This window comes from Nerophis ophidion, linkage group LG10 (assembly GCF_033978795.1).
Source record: "Nerophis ophidion isolate RoL-2023_Sa linkage group LG10, RoL_Noph_v1.0, whole genome shotgun sequence".
NCBI lineage: Eukaryota > Metazoa > Chordata > Actinopteri > Syngnathiformes > Syngnathidae > Nerophis > Nerophis ophidion.
In genome coordinates this window covers 28,646,425-28,673,568 of record NC_084620.1, presented here as the reverse complement: position 1 = coordinate 28,673,568, position 27,144 = coordinate 28,646,425, and the positions used below count along the sequence as shown (strand labels likewise).

Sequence of the window (27,144 nt, the reverse complement as noted above, 5' to 3'; positions counted from 1 at the left end):
AACTAATCCGTTTTTTTTTGTTGCCACCATAGACAACCTATATGGGCTTCCTGGACTACAGAAAACAGGAAGTGAAAGACCTCGGCATCAACCCGAATGACTGCTCTTTCAACCCTGGCGTGTTTGTGGCCGATTTAAGTGAGTGGAAAAAACAGAAGATCACCAAGCACCTCGAGAAATGGATGGAGGACAATTTTAGGTAGGGTGGTGTTACTATCATCATAGCATAAAAGCTCTTATTGACCTGAAAGTATGAAGCCAAATTACATACAAAACCCAAAACCAGTGAGGTTGGCACGTTGTGTAAATCGTAAATAAAAACAGAATACAGTGATTTGCAAATCCTTTTCAACTTATATTCAATTGAATAAACTGCAAAGACTAGATATTTAATGTTCAAATACTGAGTGTCACACACACACGAGGTGCGGTGAAATTATCCTATGCATTTGACCCATCACCACAGGGGAGCAGTGGGCAGCAGCAGTGGGGACTTAACCCCCAATTCCAACCCTTGATGCTGAGTTCCAAGCAGGGAGGTAATAGGTCCCGTTTTTATAGTCTTTGGTATGACTCGGCCGGGGTCTGAACTCACGACCTACCGATCTCAGGGCAGACACTCTAACCACAAGACCACTGAGCAAGTAAATAATCAATTAAGGATTTAATGGCAGCAGAAAGTTGGCACAGGGCCATTTTTACCAGTGTGTTACATGGCCGTTCCTTTTAAGATGGCGCCAGCATGTGCTTTGGCCTGCCGTCTCTCGCTGTCAGCTCTGTTTTTTTGTGTTGTTTGCGTCTATTTTCGTCTCTGTCGGCTCACTGCTTGTGTATGACCGCCAAACACTGTTGGATCTTTGCCCTTCTCCCACTGATAGGATCAACTTCGACGTTGGTTTTTGGACGCCCCAGTCAACTTTTTCACCTGGCCGGATTCCTGCCTTCCTTTCCCGCCTCGTGGCTCCTCTCCCCTGGCGGAAGTGTCTCCGGCGCCGCGGTTAACGTGGCGGCCAGCTGGTTAAACTTAGGGAAATCCTGGCCCGGCTTCCCGTGGCTTACCAAATGGTGCGGTATCCGGTGTCCTCCTGCACCCACGCTCACTGGATCCCATCGGTTCCTAGCTTGTTCCTATCGTTGGACTGGAGGATGAGGCTTGCCGCCGTCACTCCTGCTGTCGCCGTCCCCGGAGGCGCGGGGTGGATTCCCACCACCTGCGGGCTATGTGTCAGGTCCCACTTGGAATAGCTGCAGCCCTGGACGTGCTGGCCCCCGCCAGGTTCGGTCTTGTGAACGCAAGATCTTTGACAAACAAACGTTTATCCTGAAGTATTTCTTCACTTCCCGCGGACTTGACTTCCTCTGTGTGACGGAAACATGACTGAGAGCCGGTGAGTCCGCCAGTCTTAATGAACTTCTGCCTCTGGAGTGGTCCTACTTTAATTCTCCGCGGTCGTCCGGTCGAAAAGGAGGAGGATTAGCAGTCGTTTTTAAAAATTACTTTAAATGCCGTTAGATCCGCCTGCAATCCTCCATTTCAAGCTTCGAACTGTGCATGTTTGAAGTGTTTTTTCTGATGTCGTCCTGTGTGTTGTCGTCTATCGACCACTCAAGTACCACAAAGACTTTATAACAGACTTTTCTGAATTTCTGCCTGAAATCCTGCCCAAATATGATCGTGTCCTTATTGTGGGTGATTTTGATATTCACACCTGCTGTGCAGACGAGTCGCTTTTCAGGAGCTCCCTGAATGTAATTTAACTTTTTGGGTCATTTAACTTTGTACAGTCTGTGTGTGGTTCCACACATGAACGCAGGCATACACTCGATTAAATGCTCTCGTATGGTTTGTGTGTTTTTAATTTGGACATTTGCGACGCTGTGTTCTCTGATCATATGCCAATCCTGTTTGATATTCCCACTCAGTGTCCGGTTAAATTGTGCGCTCTGCCTCAACGCTCTCGCATGTTTAATTCTTCGTCTTCTGCTCTGTTCTCCTCCATTTTTTCAACTCTTTGCGATGATAATTCTGCAGCCTCCGTTTGTCTGAATACTGAAGAGTTGGTTTCTGGGTTCAACTCTATTTGTGTAAAAATACTGGAAACGATCGCTCCTTTCAAGTGCCGCCGCTCAAAAGCCACGCCTCAGCCCTGGTTGAATGACGTCACTCGTGCAACCAGGCGTAAGTGTCAGATAGCACAGAGAAAGTGGAAAAAAGACAGACTGTCATGCCTGTAATTCGGTTTTAAGTTTGATCATGTTTGTTTTGTTTTTGGACTCTTGTTTCCCGTTTTACACTTCCTGGTTTTGTTTTTCCATAGTAACCCATTAGTTTCCACCTGGTCTCCAAGTCACGCCCAGCCCACACCTGTTTCTAATCATCATAGCTGCTATTTATATCATTCTGTTTCTGTCCTCTCCTCTCTGAGCTGCTACCTTACTGTGGTAGAGGAGTTTCCGTGTCCCAATGATCCTAGGAGCTCTGTTGTCTGGGGGCTTTCATGCCCCCTGGTAGGGTCTCCCAAGACAAACAGGTCCTAGGTGAGTGATCAGACAAAGAGCAGCTCAAAGACTTCTATGGAATTACAACAAAATGAACTCAGATTTCCCTCGCCCGGACGCGGGTCACCGGGGCCCCGCTCTGGAGCCAGGCCCGGAGTTGGGCACGATGGCGAGCGCCTGGTGGCCGGGCCTGTCCCCATGGGGCCCGGCCGGGCACAGCCCGAAGAGGCAACGTGGGTCATCCCTCCAATGGGCTCACCACTCATAGGAGGGGCCATAGAGGTCGGGTGCATTGTGAGCTGGGCGGCAGCCGAAGGCAGGGCACTTGGCGGTCCGATCCTCGGCTACAGAAGCTAGCTCTTGGGACGTGGAACGACACCTCACTGGGGGGGAAGGAGCCTGAGCTAGTCCGCGAGGTAGAGAAGTTCCGGCTGGATATAGTCGGACTCACCTCGACGCACAGCAAGGGCTCTGGAACCAGTTCTCTCGAGAGGGACTGGACCCTCTTCCACTCTGGCGTTGCCGGCAGTGAGAGGCGACGGGCTTGGGTGGCAATTCTCGTTGCCCCCCGGCTCAAAGCCTGCACGTTTGAGTTCAACCCAGTGGACGAGAGGGTAGCTTCCCTTCGCCTTCGGGTGGGGGGACGGGTCCTGACTGTTGTTTGTGCTTACGCACCCAACAGCAGTTCAGAATACCCACCCTTTTTGGGCACACTCGAGGGAGTACTGGAAAGTGCTCCCCCAGGTGATTCCCTTGTCCTACTGGGGGACTTCAACGCTCATGTTGGCAACGACAGTGAAACCTGGAGAGGCGTGATTGGGAAGAATGGTCGCCCGGATCTAAACCCGAGTGGTGTTTTGTTATTGGACTTTTGTGTTCGTCACGGATTGTCCATAACAAACACCATGTTCAAACATAAGGGTGTCCATATGTGCACTTGGCACCAGGACACACTAGGCCGCAGTTCCATGATCGACTTTGTAGTTGTGTCATCGGATTTGCGGCCTTATGTTTTGGACACTCGGGTGAAGAGAGGGGCGGAGCTTTCTACCGATCACCACCTGGTGGTGAGTTGGCTGCGATGGTGGGGGAGGATGCCGGACAGACCTGGCAGGCCCAAACGCATTGTGAGGGTCTGCTGGGAACGTCTGGCAGAGGCTCCTGTCAGAGAGAGTTTCAATTCACACCTCCGGGAGAACTTTGAACATGTCACGAGGGAGGTGCGGGACATTTAGTCCGAGTGGACCATGTTCCGAACCTCTATTGTCGAGGCGGCTGACTGGAGCTGTGGCCGCAAGGTTGTTGGTGCCTGTCGTGGCGGTAATCCCAGAACCCGTTGGTGGACACCAGCAGTGAGGGATGCCGTCAAGCTGAAGAAGGAGTCCTATCGGGTTCTTTTGGCTCATAGGACTCCGGAGGCAGTGGACGGGTACCGACGGGCCAAGCGGTGTGCAGCTTTAGCGGTCGCGGAGGCAAAAACTTGGACATGGGAAGAGTTCGGGGAAGCCATGGAAAACGACTTCCGGACAGCTTCGAAGCGATTCTGGAACACCATACGCCGCCTCAGGAAGGGGAAGCAGTGCACTATCAACACCGTGTATGGTGCGGATGGTGTTCTGCTGACTTCGACTGTGGATGTTGTGGATCGGTGGAGGGAATACTTCGAAGACCTCCTCAATCCCACCAACACGTCTTCCTTTGAGGAAGCGGTACCTGGGGAAGCTGCAGTGGACTCTCCTATTTCTGGGGCTGAGGTCGCTGAGGTAGTTAAAAAGCTCCTCGGCGGCAAGGCCCCGGGGGTGGATGAGATCCGCCCGGAGTTCCTTAAGGCTCTGGATGCTGTGGGGCTGTCTTGGTTGACAAGACTCTGCAGCATCGCGTGGACATCGGGGGCGGTACCTCTGGATTGGCAGACCGGGGTGGTGGTCCCTCTCTTTAAGAAGGGGGACCGGAGGGTGTGTTCCAACTATCGTGGGATCACACTCTCCTCAGCCTTCCCGGTAAGGTTTATTCAGGTGTACTGGAGAGGAGGCTTCGCCGGATAGTCGAACCTCGGATTCAGGAGGAACAGTGTGGTTTTCGTCCTGGTCGTGGAACTGTGGACCAGCTCTATACTCTCGGCAGGGTTCTTGAGGGTGCATGGGAGTTTGCCCAACCAGTCTACATGTGCTTTGTGGACTTGGAGAAGGCATTCGACCGTGTCCCTCGGGGAGTCCTGTGGGGAGTGCTCAGAGAGTAGGGGGTACCGGACTGTCTTATTGTGGCAGTCCGCTCCCTGTACGATCAGTGTCAGAGCTTGGTCCGCATTGCTGGCAGTAAGTCGGACACGTTTCCAGTGAGGGTTGGACTCCGCCAAGGCTGTCCTTTGTCACCGATTCTGTTCATAACTTTTATGGACAGAATTTCTAGGCGCAGCCAAGGCGTTGAGGGGATCCGGTTTGGTGGCCACGGGATTAGGTCTCTGCTTTTTGCAGATGATGTAGTCCTGATGGCTTCATCTGACCGGGATCTTCAGCTCTCACTGGATCGGTTCGCAGCCGAGTGTGAAGCGACCGGAATGAGAATCAGCACCTCCAAGTCCGAGTCCATGGTTGTCGCCCGGAAAAGGGTGGAGTGCCATCTCCGGGTTGGGGAGGAGACCCTGCCCCAAGTGGAGGAGTTCAAGTACCTAGGAGTCTTGTTCACGAGTGAGGGAAGAGTGGATGGTGAGATCGACAGGCGGATCGGTGCGGCGTCTACAGTAATGCGGACGTTGTATCGATCCGTTGTGGTGAAGAAGGAGCTGAGCCGGAAGGCAAAGCTCTCAATTTACCGGTGGATCTACGTTCCCATCCTCACCTATGGTCATGAGCTTTGGGTCATGACCGAAAGGATAAGATCACGGGTACAAGCGGCCGAAATTAGTTTCCTCCGCCGTGTGGCGGGTCTCTCCCTTAGAGATAGGGTGAGAAGCTCTGCCATCCGGGAGGAACTCAAAGTAAAGCCGCTGCTCCTCCACATCGAGAGGAGCCAGATGAGGTGGTTCGGGCATCTGGTCAGGATGCCACCCGAACGCCTCCCTAGGGAGGTGTTTAGGGCACGTCCAGCTGGTAGGAGGCCACGGGGAAGACCCAGGACACGTTGGGAAGACTATGTCTCCCGGCTGGCCTGGGAACGCCTCGGGATCCCCCGGGAAGAGCTAGACGAAGTGGCTGGAGATAGGGAAGTCTGGGCTTCCCTGCTTAGGCTGCTGCCCCCGCGACCCGACCTCGGATAAGCGGAAGATGATGGATGGATGGATGGATGTTTCTGTCCTCCTCCTGGGAACTTTGCTATTTGCATTCTGCTTCGTGCCTTCACGCACCCTCAATTACCTTACAATCCATGCCCCTTGTACCTGTCACAGTAAGTTTATTTTGTGTTAGTTATTCATAGTTTTGCCACAGTGCTAGTTTAAGTTAGTTCATTGTCTTTCATGCCATCGAGCAGTCGTTTTGTTTTCCTGATTGTATTTTTGTACCCAAGTTTTATACCTCTTTGTGAGCACCCTTAGTTTGTTTATTTTTGTATTTAGAATTCCAAATAAACCTGTACCTTAATTCACGCCTGGCTCGTCCTGTAATCCCGCTGTGTCGAAGGAGCACACACAATCCATGTCCAAGCTTGACAGAAAGTTCCCAGCTGAAAAACTCCTTCGCAGATGATAATTTGGACGAGGCTTCGTTGGCGGTGCTGCGCGCTATGGAGGAGGAAACGCTCCGCTATTCCTCCATGGTGCTCAAAGAGATGATGTGGGGGCCAAATGGCAAATTGGTGCCAATAATATCCATTTGGTCCGAAGATGATGCCATGCCGTCTTCCCGGAAGCGTCACCCTCGACGAAGGACGTTGGGGAAGGCTTCCAGGTGGGGAAAGGAAGCGTCGCGCCAGCAAGCTCCTTCCAATCAGGGCGGAAGTGGACCGCGAGCTGCCCGGACTCTCCACGACAACGTCACGCCACCATCAACACACATCACAGATCAGGAAGATTTTTTTTTCAGGACTTTCACAATTAATCACCCACCTCCATCAGATGACTCAAACCCTATAACCATAATTAATTACTACAAAAAAATGATATTGCACAATAGATCACATCTGTCACAGCCATCCAAAATTCATGCCACGCCCCCCAGAACTCAAGCCCCCCCCAAACCACAATAATTTTTTCCAGATAATCAAACCAAGACAATCAAAGAAAAACAAAAATATGGACAATGTAAAGAGGAAGATTCTGCCCTCCTCCTCACCGCCCTCCGCCCTCCCCAAAAGACTGTTCCAGATCATGGTGATAGTGTCTGGCAGCCACTCCTTGAGGGGGGAGGCTGGGGCTGGGAGCTTGTGGGTTGGTTCTGCCCGGTGCGATTCCAAGCCACAGCGACCAGCACGTCCCCCACCTCCAGTTTTTCAGCCGGTTAAGCCGCAGCTTCCAGCTCCAAGACCAAGTCCACGTCCAGCTCCAAGACCAAGTCCACGTCCAGCTCCAAGACCAAGTCCATGTCCAGCTCCAAGACCAAGTCCACGTCCAGCTCCAAGACAGAGTCCGCGTCCAGCTCCAAGACCAAGTCCACGTCCAGCTCCAAGACCAAGTCCACGTCCAGCTTCAAGACCAAGACCGCGTCCAGCTCCAAGACCAAGTCCACGTCCAGCTCCAAGATCAAGTCCACGTCCAGCTCCACGTCCAGCTCCGAGTCCACGTCAAAGTCCTCGTCCACGTCCAGTACCAGTGCCAGCTCCACAAAGCCAAGCGCCGCCAGTGCCAGCTCCAAGACGCCAAGCGCCGCCAGTGTCAGCTCCACATCGCCAAGCACCGCCAGTGTCAGCTCCACGTCGCCAAGTGCCCCCAGTGGCAGCTCCACGTCAAAGCCAAGTGCCCCCAGAGGCAGCTCCACGTCAAAGCCAAGTGCCCTCATTGGCAGCTCCACGTCAAAGCCAAGTGCCCCCATTGGCAGCTCCACGTCAAAGCCAAGTGCCCCCAGTAGCAGCTCCACGTCAAAGCCAAGTGCCCCCAGTGGCAGCTCCACGTCAAAGCCAAGTGCCGCCAGTGTCAGCTCCACGACCAACGCCAAGTCCGCGACCAACGCCAAGTCCGCGACCAACGCCAACGCCTGCCACGTTGACGACGCGCCCGTCTCCTTGTTGGCCACGGATGTGGCTGCTACGTGGGCGTCCACCACGCCAAGGATGTCGACCTCCTCGTCGGCCACAGTGGTGGCCACTACGTGGTCGTCCGCCACGCCAAGGGGGTCGGCCACGGATATGGCCGTTCCAGTGTCGCCCACCTCGATCTTCTATGCGTCGCCGCCACCTGACTATGCCCCGGTGGATACGGGGACACGTGGTCTGGCGACCTACCACCATGTCCCCCTTCCGCCCTCCCATGACTCTTGATCATTGCTTTTTCTTTTTGGACATCTGGAATATGTCCTTAATGGGGGGGTGCTGTCATGCCTGTAATTCAGTTTTAAGTTTGATCATGTTTGTTCTGTTTTTGGACTCTTGTTTCCCGTTTTACACTTCCTGGTTTTGTTTTTCCATAGTAACCCATTAGTTTCCACCTGGTCTCCAAGTCACGACCAGCCCTCAGTCCCACACCTGTTTCTAATCATCATAGCTGCTATTTATATCATTCTGTTTCTGTCCTCCTCCTGGGAACTTTGCTATTTGCATTCTGCTTCATGACTTCACGCACCCTCAATTACCTTACAATCCATGCCCCTTGTACCTGTCATAGTAAGTTTATTTTGTGTTAGTTATTCATAGTTTTGCCACAGTGCAAGTTTAAGTTAGTTCATTGTCTTTTATGCCATCGAGCAGTTGTTTTGTTTTCCTGATTGTATTTTTGTACCCAAGTTTTATACCTCTTTGTGAGCGCCCTTAGTTTGTTTATTTTTGTATTTAGAATTCCAAATAAACATGTACCTTAATTCACGCCTGGCTCGTCCTGTAATCCCGCTGCGTCGAAGGAGCACACACAATCCATGTCCAAGCTTGACACAGGCTGCATGTGTCCTTTGCCATTTTTAAAGAAAGCCTGCTTTCTTTTCAGAAGACTGTAAACACAGAGATGAATATATATCTATCTCAGATTGTATCTTCTATCAGTAACAACCCCAGAGTTCTCTTCAAAACTATTAACACTGTCATTGATGCTCCCAAATCTGTTGGTTTTGATGCTTCATTTCAATTCTGTGAAAATTGTCTCCATTTTTTCACTGACAAAATTGTGTCAACTAGAGCCAGTTTATCCCAGCCTTCCTGTGACCCTTTTGTTCCTCTGCATTTCTCTTCTGTTTTCCATCAGTTTGAGCCGGTGTCCTTTTCTTTTTTAAATGACACAGTTAGTCATATGAAGCCCTCTGGTTCTCCTGCAGATGCCCTCCCACTATGCCTGTTTAAGGAGGTACTTGCTACTATTGGATCAAGTGTCCTTAACTTTAGCCTCTCTTCTGGAATAGTTCCTGTAGAGTTTAAACATGCAGTGGTACGACCTCTACTTAAAAAAACAAGCCTCGACCCCTCTCTCCTCTCTAACCTTAGACCTATCTTCCTGTTTTTAAATCTCTTTTAAAAACATACTTTTATTCCTTGGCTTTTAACACTGAGTGATATCCATCCTGCAATGGTGCCCCATAATACACCTGCTGTGAACCTGTTTTTATGTTTTATTTTATTTAATTTTATTTATTTATTTTTTATCATGTTCTGTTTGTGTTGTGTTGTGTTTGCTCGGTTCTCAATTTTTGCCTGCCCATTGTACAGCACGTTGGCTACCCCTGGGGTAAATTTTAAATGTGCTATATAAATAAAGTTGATTTGATTTGATTTGATTTGATTTAAGGCTTTAAATTGCCCCAAACATTTTCAATGGGGGACAGGTCTGGGCAACAGGCAAACCAGTCTAGTACCCGCACTCTTTTAATATGAAGCCACGCTGTTGTAAGACGTGGCTTGGCATTGTCTTGCTGAAATAAGCAGAGGCGTCCATGATACCGTTGCTTGGATGGCAACATATGTTGCTCCAAAACCTGTATGTACCTTTCAGGATCAATGGTGCCTTCACAGATATGTAAGTTACATAGGCGTTTCTGGGTGTTGTTGATAAATGGCTTTTGCTTTGCGTAGTAGAGATTTAACTTGCACTTACAGATGTAGCGACAAACCGTAGTTACTGACAGTGTTTTTTTTAAGTATTCCTGAGCCCATTTGGTGATATCCTTTACACACTGTTGTCGAAGGTCCGTAATATCGCTTACGCGCAGTGATTTCTCCAGATTCTCTGAACCTTTTGACTATATCACAGACTGTAGATGGTGAAATTCCTAAATTTCTTGCAATAGTTGAGAAATGTTGTTGTTAAACTTTTGGACAATTTGCTCACACATTTGATAACAGAGTGATGACCCTCTCCCCATCCTTGTTTGTGAATGACTGAACATTTCATGGAAGCTGCTTTTATACCCAATCATGGCACCCACCTGTTCCAAATTAGCCTGTTCACCTGAGGGATGTTCCAAATAAGTGTCTGATGAGCATTCCTCAACTTTCTCAGTGTTTTAAGCCACTTGTGTCAGCTTTTTTGAAACATGTTGCAGGCATCAAATTCCAAATGAGCTAATATTGGCCAAAAAAAAACTTTTCCAGTTTGAATGTTAAGTATCTTGTCTTTGCAGTCTATTCAATTGAATATAGGTTGAAAAGGATATTGAAATCATTGTATTCTGTTTTATTTACCATTTACACGACATACCAACTTCACTGGTGTTGGGTTTTCTTTAAAAACGCACGTATTTAAATTTAGTTATGCCAAGTTGTGCATGAGAAAGTAAAAAGAAAAAATATATATTTTTCTTTAACAATTGGGGACGGCGTGGCGCAGTGGCAGAGTGGCGGTGCGCAACCCGAGGGTCCCTGGTTCAATCCCCACCTAGTACCAACCTCGTCACGTCCGTTGTGCCCTTGAGCAAGACACTTCACCCTTGCTCCTGATGGGTGCTGGTTAGCGCCTTGCATGGCAGCTCCCCCCATCAGTGTGTGAATGGGTAAATGTGGAAGTAGTGTCAAACGCTTTGAGTACATAAAGGTAGAAAAGTGCTATACAATTACAACCCATTTACCATTATCCAGAATCTGCTTGGTCAGCATTAATCAGATCATCTATGATTTCGTGATCGGGCCAATTCACGTGAATTCAACCAAGCTACACAAACATTTAGGGGGCCTACTTCATGATGAATTTCTGACTTATAAATGTTACAATGTTAGATACTCGTGTTAAAAATGACCAAAGTGTCAAATCATCAGGTTCATGCGTCATGGCGTGAGCTTGCACACAGTTTTTTATGCCCCTGTTTTGCAATGCGGCTACGCTGTGATATCACAGCGAGGTGGACCTACTTATTTAGAAATTAAGTCAAACTTTCTACCATAATGGGAGGAGCTCTTTCCTCTCTGTTCCAGGCTAAAAGGAAACAACAAAAAGGTAGGATAAAGTATTATTTTCATCTAATCTTGGCATGTGCATTATAACAATGACGTGCGAGACACAGTGACATACATGCTGATAAATGCAGATATTTTTTTAATGCAGGTCTGAATCAATGTTGTGACCGGGTGAATTTATATAATGTTTATGAAGTTTATTTACGACCTTATATTGAAAAAAACTAGATCTATATTTAAACAAGGTTAATTTCTGCAGAGGTACCAGTCTGAAAAAGGTGTTAGCTGACTCAAACTGAGACCTGATTTGGAGGCCACCGTAATTGATCTAATTTTGAAAATGTCCTGCTTTTTATGCCGCAACAATAACAAACAAAAAAAAGCTGTATCATCAAGGGACTGAATAAGGCTGTGAGTTTGTTACAAACTACAGTACGACAAGTGTAACACGCACAAGTTTCAGGCCCAATAGCACAGCGGCAACATTTTAACACACATGCAAAGTTACAGTCGATAACGCTGCTGGATATGAAGGCTCAAATTAGACAAAATTAAACAAGTAAATCTGTCTTTAAATATTTCTGTGTGTAAAATTGTATATTTAATATTTTATCTAATGTCATAATTTTATGATTTAATGATTCATGATTCAATTATTTATATGATTATTCAATGAGGCCCTACGAAGAGGTGGTGACTTGTCCAGGGTGTACACCGCCTACCGCCCGAATGCAGCTGAGATAGGCTCCAGCATCCCCCGCGACCCCAAAAAGGGACAAGTGGTAGAAAATGGATGGATGGATTCTTCAATGATTTGACGTGTAACCAATTAGGAGTTAAAAAATTACCTAAATGCGTCAATTAATTTAATGTAAAATTGCATAAAATTAATTAATGCTTTAATTCATTATTCATTTAATTATTCTATGATTTAATTGTTTATTTCACAAGTTAAGTGTTTAACGGTTAAATTATTTGTTTAAATATTTCACGATTGAATCATTTGTTTATTATTTCACGATATAATTTTATTTTAAATTATTTAATCATCCATCCCATCCATTTTCTACCGCTTATTCCCTTTGGGGTCGCGGGGGGCGCTGGTGCCTATCTCAGCTACAATCGGGCGGAAGGCAGCGTACACCCTGGACAAGTCGCCATCTCATCGCAGGGCAATCATTTGTTTATTATTTCACAATTTAGTTATGTGATTCATTATTTGTTTAAATATCTAATTATTTAAGTAATAATTTAATTATTTAATTAATTCATGATTAAATTAATTATTCCACAATGAAATTTTCTCTCACAATTTAATTATTTATTTCATGTAAATAATTAGTTACTTTACGAGTTAACCAATCTTTGATTAATATTAATGATTCATTAATTTACCAGGTATCTAATCAGGTGTTAGCATCCGCCCTCTGACTTAATTCATACATTGCTGATACAGGTTCATGAAATTAAATAAGTCATTAAATCATGTAATAATTAAATTGTGAAATGATTAATTCAATACAATATTTCAATATATGACTAAGTCCTGAAATCATTATGTAAATCATGAAATAAATTATTACATTTAATTGTGCAATAAATTAACACATTTATGTATTTAATTCCAACTATGTTTAATTAATGACACATTCAAGTAATAAGAAATATTTCTTCACTTAATGGTGTCCTTATTAGCCCTGCACAGCTGGATACTTCCAATACAAGATACAATTAATTTCTTGCCTTTCAAGGGAAAGAAAATGAAATGATTGTACTTAATGAGGAATAAAGTATTTTAAATTGATGTGACCCTTTTTACCAGGCTAAACATCTACAGCAGCGCCATGGCCGGAGGTGTGGCCACTCCGCCCATGTTGATAGTTTTCCATAACAAGTACACAAAGCTGGACCCACTGTGGAACGTCAGACATCTTGGTAATATCATTTTACTACTTATAGAACAGTGGTTGTCAAACTTTTTTCACCAAGTACCACCAAACTTGGCTCCGGTACCACCATAATGACCAACATTAGAATACCAGTAGAGCAGTAGGCCTAATTACTCAGTAAAAAAAAACAAGTCAGAGGTTTCATTTAAGAAGTATATTTAATATTTTGGCCACTGTAACATTACACAGTTTGAACAGTAACACTATGTTTTAATAAAGGAAAACAAAACACTGTACTTACATAATAAATCAGATATTTGGCGCCTGTGTATCACTCGTGGTACCCATACAGTTTGAAAATCACTGTTCGAGAATGGTAGAAATGGACCAAAGTCACATAAGTCAATCATTTTAGGTTGGAGTCCAGATGCTCGCTATTCAGAGAGCTTCCTGCAGGAGGCGCACCTGCTGCACTGGAATGGCCCATTCAAACCGTGGAGGTACCCTGCTGTTCACATGGCTAGTTGGGAGAAATGGTTCATCCCCGATCCTTGCGGGGAGTTTTCTTTGATAAGACCAGAGAGCGATGAATGATAAAGCTTGTGGAACCAGCGGCCCGCTTGTAACAGTGACTATATGAACATAAATGTAGAATCACATTGGAACCAATTCGGTACCAATTCCACATACCTGGGGATCGATACCAGTACTCAATGGTACCAAGGTGTTAATAAATGTAAATTGTTTGATATTAAAATTTTTTTAACTGACAATGATAAATCTATAATGGATTTTCATTTAGGCAATTTCAAGCATGCCTTCATTTCAGGTTTTCCTTGCCAGGAAGTAGTCTTTGCCAATAAGTTGTCTTTTGTTGAGCCCTACAAAGTGCTTATACTGTGAGTATTGTATTAATTACACATGTGCATCTTAATATAAAATTGCTAATGCTAATCAGTAGCATTTAATGTATATGACATATCCAATGAATTAATTAAGGGCGTGACCTCTGAGGGCTTTTTTATTAGGCAACAAAAGTATGGAACTAAGGCACTCTTACATTCTAAGTAAATCGGTACTCGGTGCTACTAATGGAATTTGGTTGGTAACTATAAAAATACAGAACTCTACTAATCCCTCCTCATAATATTATTACACAATTGCCTATGTATTTGATTATTTGTATTTTTTTTTTTATTCTTGTATACAATTTGATAGATAACTTGCTTTCAAATTCTAAGTCAAGCAGATATTTTATTATTTATTTTCATTCTAACAAAAAAAGACCTAGTGTATCTGTTTACATACATTTAATTTGTTGTATTACATTTATTTTGTGTTGCATCTCACAGATAAATGATTCTGTATCCAATGTAAATTATAATTGTCTTGGCTTAATTCTTTATGTTCAGTTTTGCAGTGTTTCAAATTAAAAGCTGTGTGTCACAGTCAATCTGTCTGTTTTTCTCTGTGTATCTTTGGGAGAGTGGGCGTGTTTTGGGCGTAGGCTTGGCTCCAGCTCTCAGCCTGACACAGCTGATCCCAGCACCCTAATCACTCACCTGCCTGCCATCAACTCATCACCTGCAGCCTACAAATGTTTGGACTCCACTCGGCGCGATTGCCAGATCGTTTCACCTTGCTACATGTGGTAACGCTTCTCGCCAGTTTGTCCTAGAATTCTAGCAATTTTGATAATCTTGCAAACCTGCTACTTTTTGTGGGTTTTTTTTTTTTGCTCCTCATCTTACCCGTGTTTTTTCCTCTGCCTTCAGTTCCCTACTTGCCGTGTGTGCCTGCCTCAGCCTGCTAGCCTCGGCCTGCTAGCCACAGCCTGCTAGCCTCAGCCTGCTAGCCTCAGTGTGCTCTCCTGGACTGCAAAGCCTAGGACTACAAGCTGCCTCCTTTTCCCTCAGGTTTTATTAATAATAACCCTTGAACACTATTTCAGCTTGTCTTTACTGCATTTGGGTCCACCCATTTTACCCCCCCGTGACAGAACGATCTGGCCTTTACAATGGACCCAGCAGATTTTGACCGTGTGAGGGAGGCCCTTGCCAATCAAGGACAGCGTTTGGGAAACCATGACCAACTATTACAAAAACTTATTGACCAGATGTCACGCGTTTCCACCCAGCTCACAACTCTCATCAATCAACAAGCTCAACCACAACCTGAACCACCTGCACCACCTGCACCCCATGCTGTCCCTGCTGCAGAGCCACACATCCCCCCGCCTGATAAATATTCTGGCAATCCTAGCACCTGTCGTGAATTTTTAACTCAGATCCAGCTTGCTTTTGAAGCTCAGCCCTCTCGTTTTGGCCGTGAGGCAGCCAAAATTGCTTATATAGCCAACCTGCTACAGGGGCCCCCTTTGAGTTATTTTAATGCCCTTCGTGAGCAAGGATCCCCTGCCTTCCAGTCGGTTATACAATCTGTCACGCCCTGAGAGAGAGGCGATGGAAAAATACATCCATGACTCATTGGCTGCAGGCATTATTCGACCCTCATCTTCCCCACTCGGTGCAGGGGTTTTTTTTGTGGGTAAAAAAGATGGCACTCTACGTCCCTGTATAGATTTTCGAGGGTTGAATAATATCACCATTCATAACAAATACCCACTGCCTTTACTGTCATCTGCCTTTGAACCCCTCCAAGGAGCAACTGTTTTCCAAGTTAGACCTTCGCAATGCCTACCATTTGATTCGAATCCGAGCTGGTGATGAATGGAAAACAGCCTTTAGGACTCCCCTTGGCCATTTTGAATACTTGGTTATGCCCTTTGGCCTGACTAATGCCCCAGCAGTTTTTCAAGCTCTGGTGAACGATGTCCTCCGAGACTTGATTAACCGCTCCGTTTTTGTGTATCTGGATGATATCCTGATTTTCTCCCGCAACCCGGAGGAACATGTGGTTCACGTCAGACAAGTGCTCCAGCGCCTTCTTGAGAACAAGCTCTACATTAAAGCTGAAAAATGTGAGTTCCATGTTCAGTCCACAAGGTTTCTCGGCTTCATCATTGAGAGTGGTCAGGTGAAGGCAGACCCCGAAAAGGTGCGAGCTGTGGTGGACTGGCCACAACCAACCTCAGTTAAACGTCTCCAGGGCTTTCTGGGCTTTGCAAACTTTTACCGCCGGTTCATCCGGAACTACAGTCAAGTGGTCGCACCCCTCACAAGACTCACATCTCCATCTATCCCATTCACTTGGACGGCAGAGGCTGACGCGGCTTTCAAGGAGCTTAAGAGACGTTTTACCACAGCCCCTGTCCTGATTCATCCTGACCCCTCACGCCAGTTCATCCTGGGAGTTGATGCCTCGGAGTCTGGAGTGGGGGCTGTACTATCCCAGCGTTCTGCCAAGGACCAGAAGCTCCATCCATGTTTGTTCTTCTCATATCGGCTACAACCTGCTGAGCGCAATTATGATGTAGGTAATAGGGAACTGCTGGCAGTCAAACTCGCTCTGGAAGAATGGAGGCACTGGCTTGAGGGAGCAGAACACCCCATCATCATCTGGACAGACCATAAAAACCTGACCTACATTCAGTCTGCAAAGCGCCTCAATTCCCGTCAGGCCCGGTGGGCTTTGTTTTTTGGTCGATTCCGCTTCACACTGACCTACCGTCCAGGATCCCGCAACATCAAACCGGATGCCCTGTCACGTCAATTCACTTCGGAAGGTCCCACCAGTCCTGAGCCTATTCTTCCGGCCTCGTGTGTGGTGGCCACAGTGACTTGGGAGATAGAGTTGGTGGTCCGAAGGGCTCAGCAAGACCAACCAGACCCGGGTAATGGTCCTGATAACCGCCTTTTTGTGCCTGATGCTGTACGTTCACAGGTTCTTCTGTGGGCACACGCTTCCCTATTTGCCTGCCACCCAGGAGTTGGCCGCACCATGACTCTCCTCAAGCGACACTTTTGGTGGCCTACCATGGATGCTGATACCCGTGCTTTTGTGTCTGCCTGTACTGTGTTCCCGTGGAAAATCCTCCAATCGACCACCTGCCGGCCTATTCCATCCCTTGTCAGTCCCAAGCCGCCCCTGGTCTCATATTTCACTGGATTTTGTCACTGGCCTCCCGCCTTCTCAGGGAAATTCGGTTATCCTCACTATAGTGGACAGATTTTCCAAATCAGTGCATTTTGTGGCTCTACCCAAACTCCCCACATCCCTGGAAACAGCGAACCTCATGGTCCAGCATGTGTTCCGTCTTCATGGTATTCCTTCAGATGTGGTCTCTGATAGAGGGCCTCAGTTTACTTCAGAGGTTTGGAAGGCTTTCTGTCGGGCTATTGGAGCCACTGTGAGTCTGACTTCGGGTTATCACCCTCAGTCTAATGGGCAAACCGAACGGGCAAATCAAGACCTAGAACCGGCCCTCCGATGTGTCGTTGCTAAGAACCCCTCCTCTTGGAGCACCCACCTGGTATGGGTTGAGTATGCCCACAACTCATTACCCTGTGCAGCTACTGGTGTCACCATTTGAGGTATCCTTGGGATACCTACCTCCGTTGTTTCCTGCTGAGGAAGATGACATCTCCGTACCTTCAGTAGAGGCTCATGCGGCGTTGCCGCAAGGTGTGGAAAGATGCTCGTGCTGCCCTCCTCCGCTCTGTGGACCGAAATCGTCGATATGCTGACCGACACCGAAGTACGGCCCCTGTATACCATCCTGGTCAGCAGGTGTGGCTTTCCTCTAAAGACCTCCCCCTGAAGGTGGACTCTAAGAAACTTGCACCCCGGTATGTTGGCCCTTATGAAATCATTTCCATCATCAATCCAACAGTAGTTAAACTCAAATTACCTGCACGCTGGAGGATCCATCCCACCTTCCATGTCTCTCAACTGAAGCCTGTTTCAACCAGCCCACTGTCTCCCCCTGACACGCCCCCTCCTCCCCCCCGTGTCATCGATGACCACCCAGCCTACATGGTCCGGCGACTGCTGGATGTGCGCCGTCGGGGTAGAGGTCTACAGTACCTGGTGGACTGGGAGGGGTATGGACCTGAGGAGCGTTGCTGGGTGCCACGCAGCTTCATCCTGGACCCTTCCCTCATCTTGGCCTTTCACCGCAGTCACCCGGGCAAGCCTGGGGGATCGCCTGGAGGCGTTCCTTGAGGGGGGGGCACTGTCACAGTCAGTCTGTCTGTTTTTCTCTGTGTGTCTTTGGGAGAGTGGGCGTGTTTTGGGCGTAGGCTTGGCTCCAGCTGTCAGCTTGACACAGCTGATCCCAGCACCCTAATCACTCACCTGCCTGCCATCAACTCATCACCTGCAGCCTACAAATGTTTGGACTCCACTCGGCGCGATTGCCAGATCGTTTCACCTTGCTACATGTGGTAACGCTTCTCGCCAGTTTGTCCTAGAATTCTAGCAATTTTGATAATCTTGCAAACCTGCTATTTTTTGTGGGGTTTTTTTTGCTCCTCAGCTTACCCGGGTTTTTTCCTCTGCCTTCAGTTCCCTACTTGCCGTGTGTGCCTGCCTCAGTCTGCTAGCCTCGGCCTGCTAGCCTCGGCCTGCTAGCCACAGCCTGCTAGCCTCAGCCTGCTAGCCTCAGTGTGCTCTCCTGGACTGCAAAGCCTAGGACTACAAGCTGCCTCCTTTTCCCTCAGGTTTTATTAATAATAACCCTTGAACACTATTTCAGCTTGTCTTTACTGTATTTGGGTCCACCCATTTTACCCCCCCGTGACACTGTGATACAGAACTCAACTTGAGTCTTTGAGCGCCTGCTGTATGTCTGCTGCTGACCTACTCTAGCAAATACCAACGTTAGCAGAATAGAAAACCTTTACAGACACGTTATTATAATTGGAATTATTTTAAAATGTTTTTACTATTTAGGATTGTTATTCCAAAAAAAAGGCAAAAGTTTGCTTATGAATGTGTATTGTACAATTGTTACTTATTTCAAGTATATATATTCCAATGTAATTGGCTCCAGCACCCCTGCAACACCAAACGGGACAAGCGGTAGAAAATGGATGGATGGATGTTATTTGTGTATTCTCGGTGGTGTTCCTGTGTACTCCAACATTGAGCCCCACGTACCGCCATAGGTACTTGTACCATAGTTTGAGAATTACATCTCTCCATCCATTTTCTACCACTTATTCCCTTTGGGGTAGCGGGGGGCGCGGGTGCCTATCTCAGCTACAATCGGGCGTAATGCGGCGTACACCCTGGACAAGTCACCACCTCATCGCAGGGCCAACACGGATAGACAGACAACATTCACACTCACATTCACACACTAGGGCCAATTTAGTTTTGCCAATCAACCTATCCCCAGGTGCATGTCTTTGGAAGTGGGAGGAAGCCAGAGTACCCGGAGGGAACCCACGCATTTACGGGGAGGACATGCCAACGATCCCGAGCCCGGGATTGAACCCAGGACTACTCAGGACCTTCGTATTGTGAGGCAGACTCACTAACCCCTCTGCCACTGTGAAGCCCCTAGTTTGAGAATTGATGTGTGATATTACTTAAAAGTGACTATGTCATGTGATTTCATGTGTGCATGGAATGGATAGTAAAGTGGGTTTTTTGAACGCATTGTTCATAGTTGTACCACTACCAGTCCTTCGGTATGCTAAGCCGCAACCCAGGACAGGCCACCTCCGCCTAAGTTAGGACTAGCACCTGTCCCAAGACTGGTTTCCGCACCAGCTCCTGTCCCCAGACTGGTTTCCACACTAGCTCCTGTCCCCAGACTGGTTTCCGCACCAACTCCTGCCCCAAGATTGGTTTCCGCACCAACACCTGCCCCAAGACTGGTTTCCGCACCAACATGTGCCCTAAGACTGGTTTCCGCACCAGCACCTGCCCGAAGACCGGTTTCCGCACCAGCACCTGTCCCCAGACTGGTTTCCACACTAGCTCCTGTCCCCAGACTGGTTTCCACACCAACTCTTGCCCCAAGACTGGTTTCCGCACCAACACCTGCCCCAAGACTGGTTTCCGTACCAGCATGTGCCCTAAGACTGGTTTCCGCCCCAGCACCTGCCTGAAGACTGGTTTGCGCACCAGCACCTGCCCCAAGACTGGTTTCCGCACCAGCACCTGCCCCAAGACTGGTTTCCGCACCAGCACCTGCTTTCGCGGCGACGACGCCTCCAGCTTCCACGGCGACAGCGACGCATGCTTCCAAGGCGACAACGCCGCCGCCTCCTGCTTCCACGGCGACGACGACGCCGCCTCCAGCTTCCACGGCAACGACGACGCCGCCTCCTGCTTCCACGGCGACGACAACGCTGCCTCCTGCTTCCACGGCGACGCCGCTGCCTCCTGCTTCTACGGCGACGCCGCCTCCACCACCTGCTTCCATTGTGACGACGGCTCCGCCTCCCGCTTCCACTGCGACAACGGCTCCGCCTCCCGCATCAACGACGACGTCTTCTCCTTCCTCTTCCTCATCGTCGTCTCAGCGACCTTGAGCTGGCCGGTTGCGCAAACAGCCATCAGACGCCCGCCTGCAACCCTCTCAGAGGTTAATTCATGTACGCCCACGAATTGGGCGTAAGACTCGAAGACTGTTGAGGTTCTGGCGTTACTCCCACCCACCTCCCCGTCGGCCGCGGATGCGGTCTTTCCGTGGTTGCCCGCCTCGCCAGAGGCAGCGACGTTCCATTCCCCGCCGCCACCTGACTCATACCCGGTGTATTCGGGCACACGTGGCCTGGCGACCCTCCGCCATGTCCTCCCTCCGCCCTCCCTTGACTCATGAACTGCCTTGTAGTTGGGGGGTTTTAGTTTTTCCAGGGGAAATCTGGAATCTGTCCCTTAAAGGTGGGGGGGGGGTAGTCTTATGATCCGCTGCACGGATCATATTCTGTTTGGGTTTTTTGGGTCACTTGTGTTTTTGTGTTAGTATTGGACTCCGTTTAGTTCCTGTTTATGCACCTCTGAGTTTGTTACCATAGCAACTTATTACTTTCACCTGCCGCTTGTGTTCCTGACGCACACCTGTTTGTCATCACTGAGATTATTTTTTAAGCCTGCCTATGCCAGTGAGTCGGTCTGGTTTCTTTGTTTTGCATCAAGCGACTGCCACGTAAGTTTGTCTTGTCTCTAACCCCCGCTAGTTGTCTTAGTCAGTGCTAAGTGTTAGCCTTAGCTTCCAGTGCGCTCGGCACCTCATCCATTCGGTTTGTTTTCTGTTTTTGTACCAGTGTTGTTATTTTTTCCATTAAATCAAGTCCTTACCTGCAAGTCCTGTCCGGATAGTACTTTGCATCCCTGGGAGAACAAAATCCTGCATTACCATGCCCCCCACACGTGACAGCAGGTCATTTATTGGCACAGAACTTGGTCACAGTTTTTTTCTGAAGTTCTTTCAGGCTGTAATTTGGAGTATAATTTGAGCACACCAGTCATTTTTGCACTGAAGTACGCATCGATCTGATCACGGACCATACAGCAGTTAATGTGAAAGAGTTTGTTCGGTCAAAATAAATGAATGATTAATCTAAATGTGTACATGATTAATGCTATTTTTTGTGTGAATTATCACATGATTTAATTTACACATACTATACATAACTGTATAAATTGTTTGGTTAAGATTTTACGTCAAGGGAAATACCTTCTAACATTAAAGCAAACATTGTGCATTGGCAACACTAAATTGGCCCTAGTGCGTGAATGTTAGTGTGAATGTTGTCTGTCTATCTGTGTTGGCCCTGCGATGAGGTGGCGATTTGTCCAGGGTGTACCCCGCCTTCTGCCCGATTGTAGCTAAGATAGGCGCCAGCGCCCCCCGCGACCCCGAAAGGGAATAAGCGGTAGAAAATGGATGGATGGATGGATGGATTGTGCATTTTTGTTTCGTCATAATGACGTAATTGTTGTACCAGAAAATGTCCATTCTTTTAATACTGTTAATCATCTCAGAAATGATGTCATTTAAGTGCAGAGTTTACAGAGTTGACAGAAAAGCCATAAAACCTTTTTTGTATTACTTTATATCAACTTGAAGTTGATATAGAGATGTATTGTAAATGTTAAATAAAATAAATAAAAAAATAATAATTTGACTTATTTTTTACATTTTAATGGCTGAGACCCTTTATGGTCCCCAGGACTCTTAAAGGTAAAATAAAAAATCCATACATTTTGTTCTGGTTTGATAATTACAAAATATCAAAATGGCCCCCGCACGCTTTCATTTTTCCATGTGCGGCCCTCATTGGAAAAAGTTTGGACACCCCTGCCTTAAGGACATAATTCACCACACCTGTTTACAAAACTTGGTCGTCATTGTTCTGTTGTGCACATAACAATGTTGTTCTTGTTTACCATTCGTATATGCAGTTAAGTGACAGTCGGGAGAGTTACCCAAAGGTGAGGGTTTTGTTGAGACCACCATTTTGGGTTGCTTTATGTAAGAAGTCTTTAGTCTTCTCTTTGATGGAATAAACGGCGCGCATGTTTTTGTGTGTCAAAGACACTTCAACTTGTCTTGCGTTCACGTTACAAGCGCAACACAATGAAGATTTTGGACAACTGCTATACCATCTGAGCCACACCACGCCCATGTTTGTGTTACTCCTTATCCCGTCTATATTTTTTTATGTATTTTCTGTTACTCTAATGCAAGGGAGTAGGTTTGATTTTGAGATTGGTGGGGACACAAAAGTGCTCCAAGGCAGCACTCTGAAAGTTTACTTTTTTTTTTTTTACATTAGCAATCATAATTTCACGTCATGCAGATGTTATAGGGTAAAGCAACTAAAATGAAGGCAAAGGAGACAACTTGGAAGAGTTCTCATCTTTACTCTTTAGTGTAGGGTTGTAGTGCAACTGTGCATCATACTGTCAATTAATATAGCCTCCTGTCCACCACCAACATCAGAAATACATTCATGCAATACAACATTGTAAATAAACATAAATGAACTGAATGAATGAAATAAGTTTATTTCGGTCATATAATCAATCAAATTAATCAACCATTTTGTGTGATCAGGTTTACAGTACATATTATATGTATACAATTATGCACATTTACACACGAAAGAAAAGAAAAAGAATGACCAAAAAATGAATAGGCTGAAGCCAAAGCTTGTATTTGCCTATCCTGTACCTTCACTGAAGATTAGATTGCCTGGAACATCAACGTAAAAAAATAAATAAAAAAAAATCAATGGGATGAAAGTAATTGTTACTATATTTTATAATTTTCAATTATTTCACCTTTCAATGTTTTCTTAAACCTTACCAAAGAAGTGCATGTCTTCAGTTCATCACTGAGCTTCTTCCACCATTTAACTCCTAAAACTGTAATACATTTGTATTTTATATTTGTTCTCGCTTTACCTATTTCAAAAATCGATACCCCCATAAATTATAGTTTTCTCCTCTTAAATGAAATAGCCTGAGAATACAAGCTGGAAGGCTGTTGTTCTTTACACGAAACACAATTTCCATTAATTTTAATTTTGCTTCACAATTTGTCCTTGCACCACTAAACACCATAAATTAAATTTTCTTATCATTTAATGATAACTTATTAATATCAAACCATTTTTTTAGCTGAATTAACTTAACCTTTATTATCCTCAACACTTCCTTCAAGTCTTCTCCTGAACAATATACATTTGTATCATCGGCAAAAATAATACATTTAAATTTATTAGATACTGAACAAATATCCTTTAGGTAGAGTATAAATAACTTAGGTCCCAATACCGAGCCTTGTGGAACCCCACAAGTTACTCTTCTTGGCTGTGATTTAGTCTTATTAATTTCCACATATTGAGATCTGTTACTTAAATAATTACTTAACCACTGTTGCGAAACACCTCTTATGCCATAGTTTTCCAATTCCTGCAGAAGTAAGGAATGATGGATTGTGTCAAAAGCTTTACATAAGTCAATAAATACTCCAACGGTGTGTTGCTTTTTTTCTATTGCTGTAGCTATGTTTTCTACAAAGTCCATCACTGCGAGGGATGTAGATGGATTACTCCTGAAACCATACTGATGCTCATTCAATAACTCATATTGTATATATACAAATAATTTCTCAAGAATTTTTGCAAATTGAGGTAGTAAGGACACAGGTCTGTAATTTCATCACCATTTTTATAAATTGGAATAACTTTTGCGATTTTCATTTTGTCAGGAAAAATTCCAGTTGATAAAGATTTATTGCATATATAAGTAAACGGCTTCAGGACACAATCCATCATCTCTTTAACAAGTGACATATCCACGTTGTTACCATCGACAGATTTTTTATTTTTGAACTTTCCGACCACTTCTGTCACATCACTTTCACAAACTCCACCAAGAAACATTGAATTGTTTATGTGAGATACAGGCTTTAACTTTTTCTCATGCTTCATTTTTAAATTAATATTTTTTGCCAAATTTGGGCCAAAATTCACAAAAAACTTATTGAATTCCTCAGCTATTTCTTCTATATTTTCAATAATTGAGTTGTCATCTTTTACCAGATATGCTGTAAAATCCTTATTGCTAGATTTTTAATCATAGTATTAAGCACATGCCAGGTTTCAATGATATTATTTTTATGTTTATGCAGCAATTGTTCATAATAGTTTTTTTTGTTGCAGCCTCATGATACATGTCAATCTGTTTTTATACTTTTCATATTTGTCCTCATTTTCCTTTGTTCGATTCTTAATAAATTCCTTGTAAAGTCTATTTTTTTTTTTACAGGCTTTTACTAAACCCCTTGTTATCCATGGTTTCTCACTCTTTTTAGTATTTTGCTTGTATTCTCTCATTGGACAACGATGGTCATAAAGTGTCAGAAATATATCCAGGAATGTATCGTATGCTTCATTAGCATCCTCCACAAAAACATTTTGCCAGTCTTGATTTAAAAGATCAGCCTTGAATGCATTAACTGCGTCTGCTCCCTCGCTAGCAACTAGCATGTCGGCTAGCTTTTACAAGCAGAAGGAGTGACAGCGGGGACAGCCAATCACACGTAAGTTAGCGTGAAAGCGGCAACCAATCAGGGAGTGATATTTAGGTTAGAGGAGGGACTTCTAGCGGGGACCGACATTTAACCCTTTCTGTGCCATAATCATTGACTAAACATTACGGGCAGCGTTTGTATTGATAGTGAGTACACAGTAGCGGCTGGATATTGGTAGGGACGTGTCCCTAGCGTCCCTACCCAATTCTACGCCCTTGATGAGGAGCCCTCAACATGCGACTTCCGGTAGAGGCAGGGCTTTTCTTCAGTTGCGAACTTTAACGTGGATGTTCTCTACTAAATCCTTCCAGCAAAAATATGGCAATATCGCGAAATGATCAAGTATGACACATAGAATGGACCTGCTATCCCCGTTTAAATAAGAAAATCTCATTTCAGTAGGCCTTTAAATGGCTCCTACACACCTGCCCCTAATTGTTTACACTGTAACAATTACTTGAAAGGGAGCCATTCAAATTCACTTTCACACGATTCTTCTTCTCAGTTTATTTATTTATTTATTTTTTTCATGATTTCAAAATAAAATATTTTGGCATTTATAGTTCATTAATCTTGAATCTTCATTAATCTTCAATTGCAGTCTTCTGTAGGAGACATCTTGGTTATTGGTCTTTCCAGTATGTTGTTTTTGGTCTTTAGTCGAACTGTGCTTACAAGACCTTTTGCATCAGGAATAGTTTCCAGTATCCTCCCCAGTAACCAGGATCCTTGTGGGGCAGTGGAATCGACCACCGCCACAATGTCACCAGGGGCAAAACTTCTCTTGACTCTGGACCATCGCTGACGTTCTTGGATTAAAGGTAAGTATTCTTTTGTCCATCGTTTCCAAAAGATATCTGCCATGTATTGTACTTGTTTCCATCTACGTTTGATGTACAGATCCTCCTTTACAAAGAGTCCAGGTGGCAATATTGGATTGGTTTCCAACAAAAGAAGATGCTTTGGGGTCAGTGCTTCCAGGTCCATGGGGTCATCAGAGGATTTGGTTATGGGTCTGTCATTTAAGATTGCTTCAACCTCACACATTAAAGTTTGCAATCCTTCATCATCAAGTATTTGTTGATTAAGAACAGAGCGCAGTACACTCCGTATCATGCGGATTAGTCGTTCCCATACACCACCGTGATGGGACACTGGGGATTAAAGTTCCACTTTATACCTTGCTGTAGCATAGTGTTCTGGATTTTATCCTGATTCAAGCTGTTCAATGCTTTCTTTAATTCTTTTTCCACTCCTACAAAGTTTGTACCATTGTCCCATCTCAGAGATGAAACTTGACCTCTTCGACAGATGAATCTCCTTAATGTGTGGATACAGGAGTCTGTGTCAAGTGTATGTGCAACTTCCAGGTATACTGCCCTGCTTGCCATGCAGGTGAAAATTACACCATACCTTTTAACAAGACTTTGTCCTCTTTTGATTTCTGGACCGAAGTAGTCCACTCCTACATCCGTGAATGGAGGTTTGTCTGGTTGAATTCTTTCCAAAGGTAAGTCTGACATTTTTTTATACTCTGTCGTTTGCACACAATACAGTCATTTATGACTTTTCTTGCAGCAAAATTGGCTTTGATGATCCAATATTTTTTGCGGTGACAAGACAGCATGTAATTTCTTCCTGCATGTCTGAGTTGTTTATGGATGTGGCATAATAGTAGTGTGGATATGTGGAGGTCCTCAGAGAGAATAATCGGATGTTTGATTTCTTCAGGCATTGCTAGCCTATTCAGGCAACCACCTACTCTGAGAAGTCCATCCTACAGCCGTGATCCAGTTTGTACAAATGACTCTTTTGACATTTTCCCCAGTTTGTAGAACAGAAATTTCCCCTTGAAATCTTTCACTTTGACTGAATGAGTTGACTGCATTCTCTGCTTGGATTAGATATTGGGGAGATAAGCACTGTCCATGAAGTGTGACTTTAAATACTTGCATCTCCTCTTCACTCTTCTTCTTTAATTTGACAGGATAATTTTCAACACTACTTAAAGCAGTTTGAACTTATTTTCTTTTCCTAGTCAGTTGCAAGAGTGCGGTCTTTACTTTTAAAAGCCAGGCTATTGCAATCTTCAGTCTCATCCAGGATGAGAAGTAGTGGATGAAATATTTAGTTGGGTTCAACTGACTTTTGACAATGGCAATTACTGTGATGCCAGGTTTGATTTCTGGATCATCAACAGAGATTTTGAATTCAACTTGCAAGATTGGCCATTCTTGGCTTGCTTTCTAGGGAAATTCTGGTCCTCTTATCCAATTTTTGTAGCCTAGGAAGCGATCTGCTGTCAGCCCTCTTGATGCTGCATCTGCAGGGTTTTCC

General features: G+C 45.4%; 1 protein-coding gene across 5 annotated transcripts in view; it reads left to right on the top strand.

The window, feature by feature from the left end:
• glt8d2 (glycosyltransferase 8 domain containing 2) overlaps positions 1-14,301 on the top strand; it is a 47,432-nt gene extending 33,131 nt beyond the window's left edge. For all 5 annotated transcript variants that reach the window (XM_061913278.1, XM_061913276.1, XM_061913277.1 and 2 more), the window contains exons 8-10: positions 33-199; positions 12,782-12,894; positions 13,264-14,301. In XM_061913278.1, the coding sequence (XP_061769262.1) occupies positions 33-199; positions 12,782-12,894; positions 13,264-13,442 (459 nt within the window). In that variant the 3' untranslated portion in view covers positions 13,443-14,301. The remainder of the gene's footprint in view (positions 1-32; positions 200-12,781; positions 12,895-13,263) is intronic.
• The last annotated feature ends 12,843 nt before the right edge of the window (positions 14,302-27,144 follow it).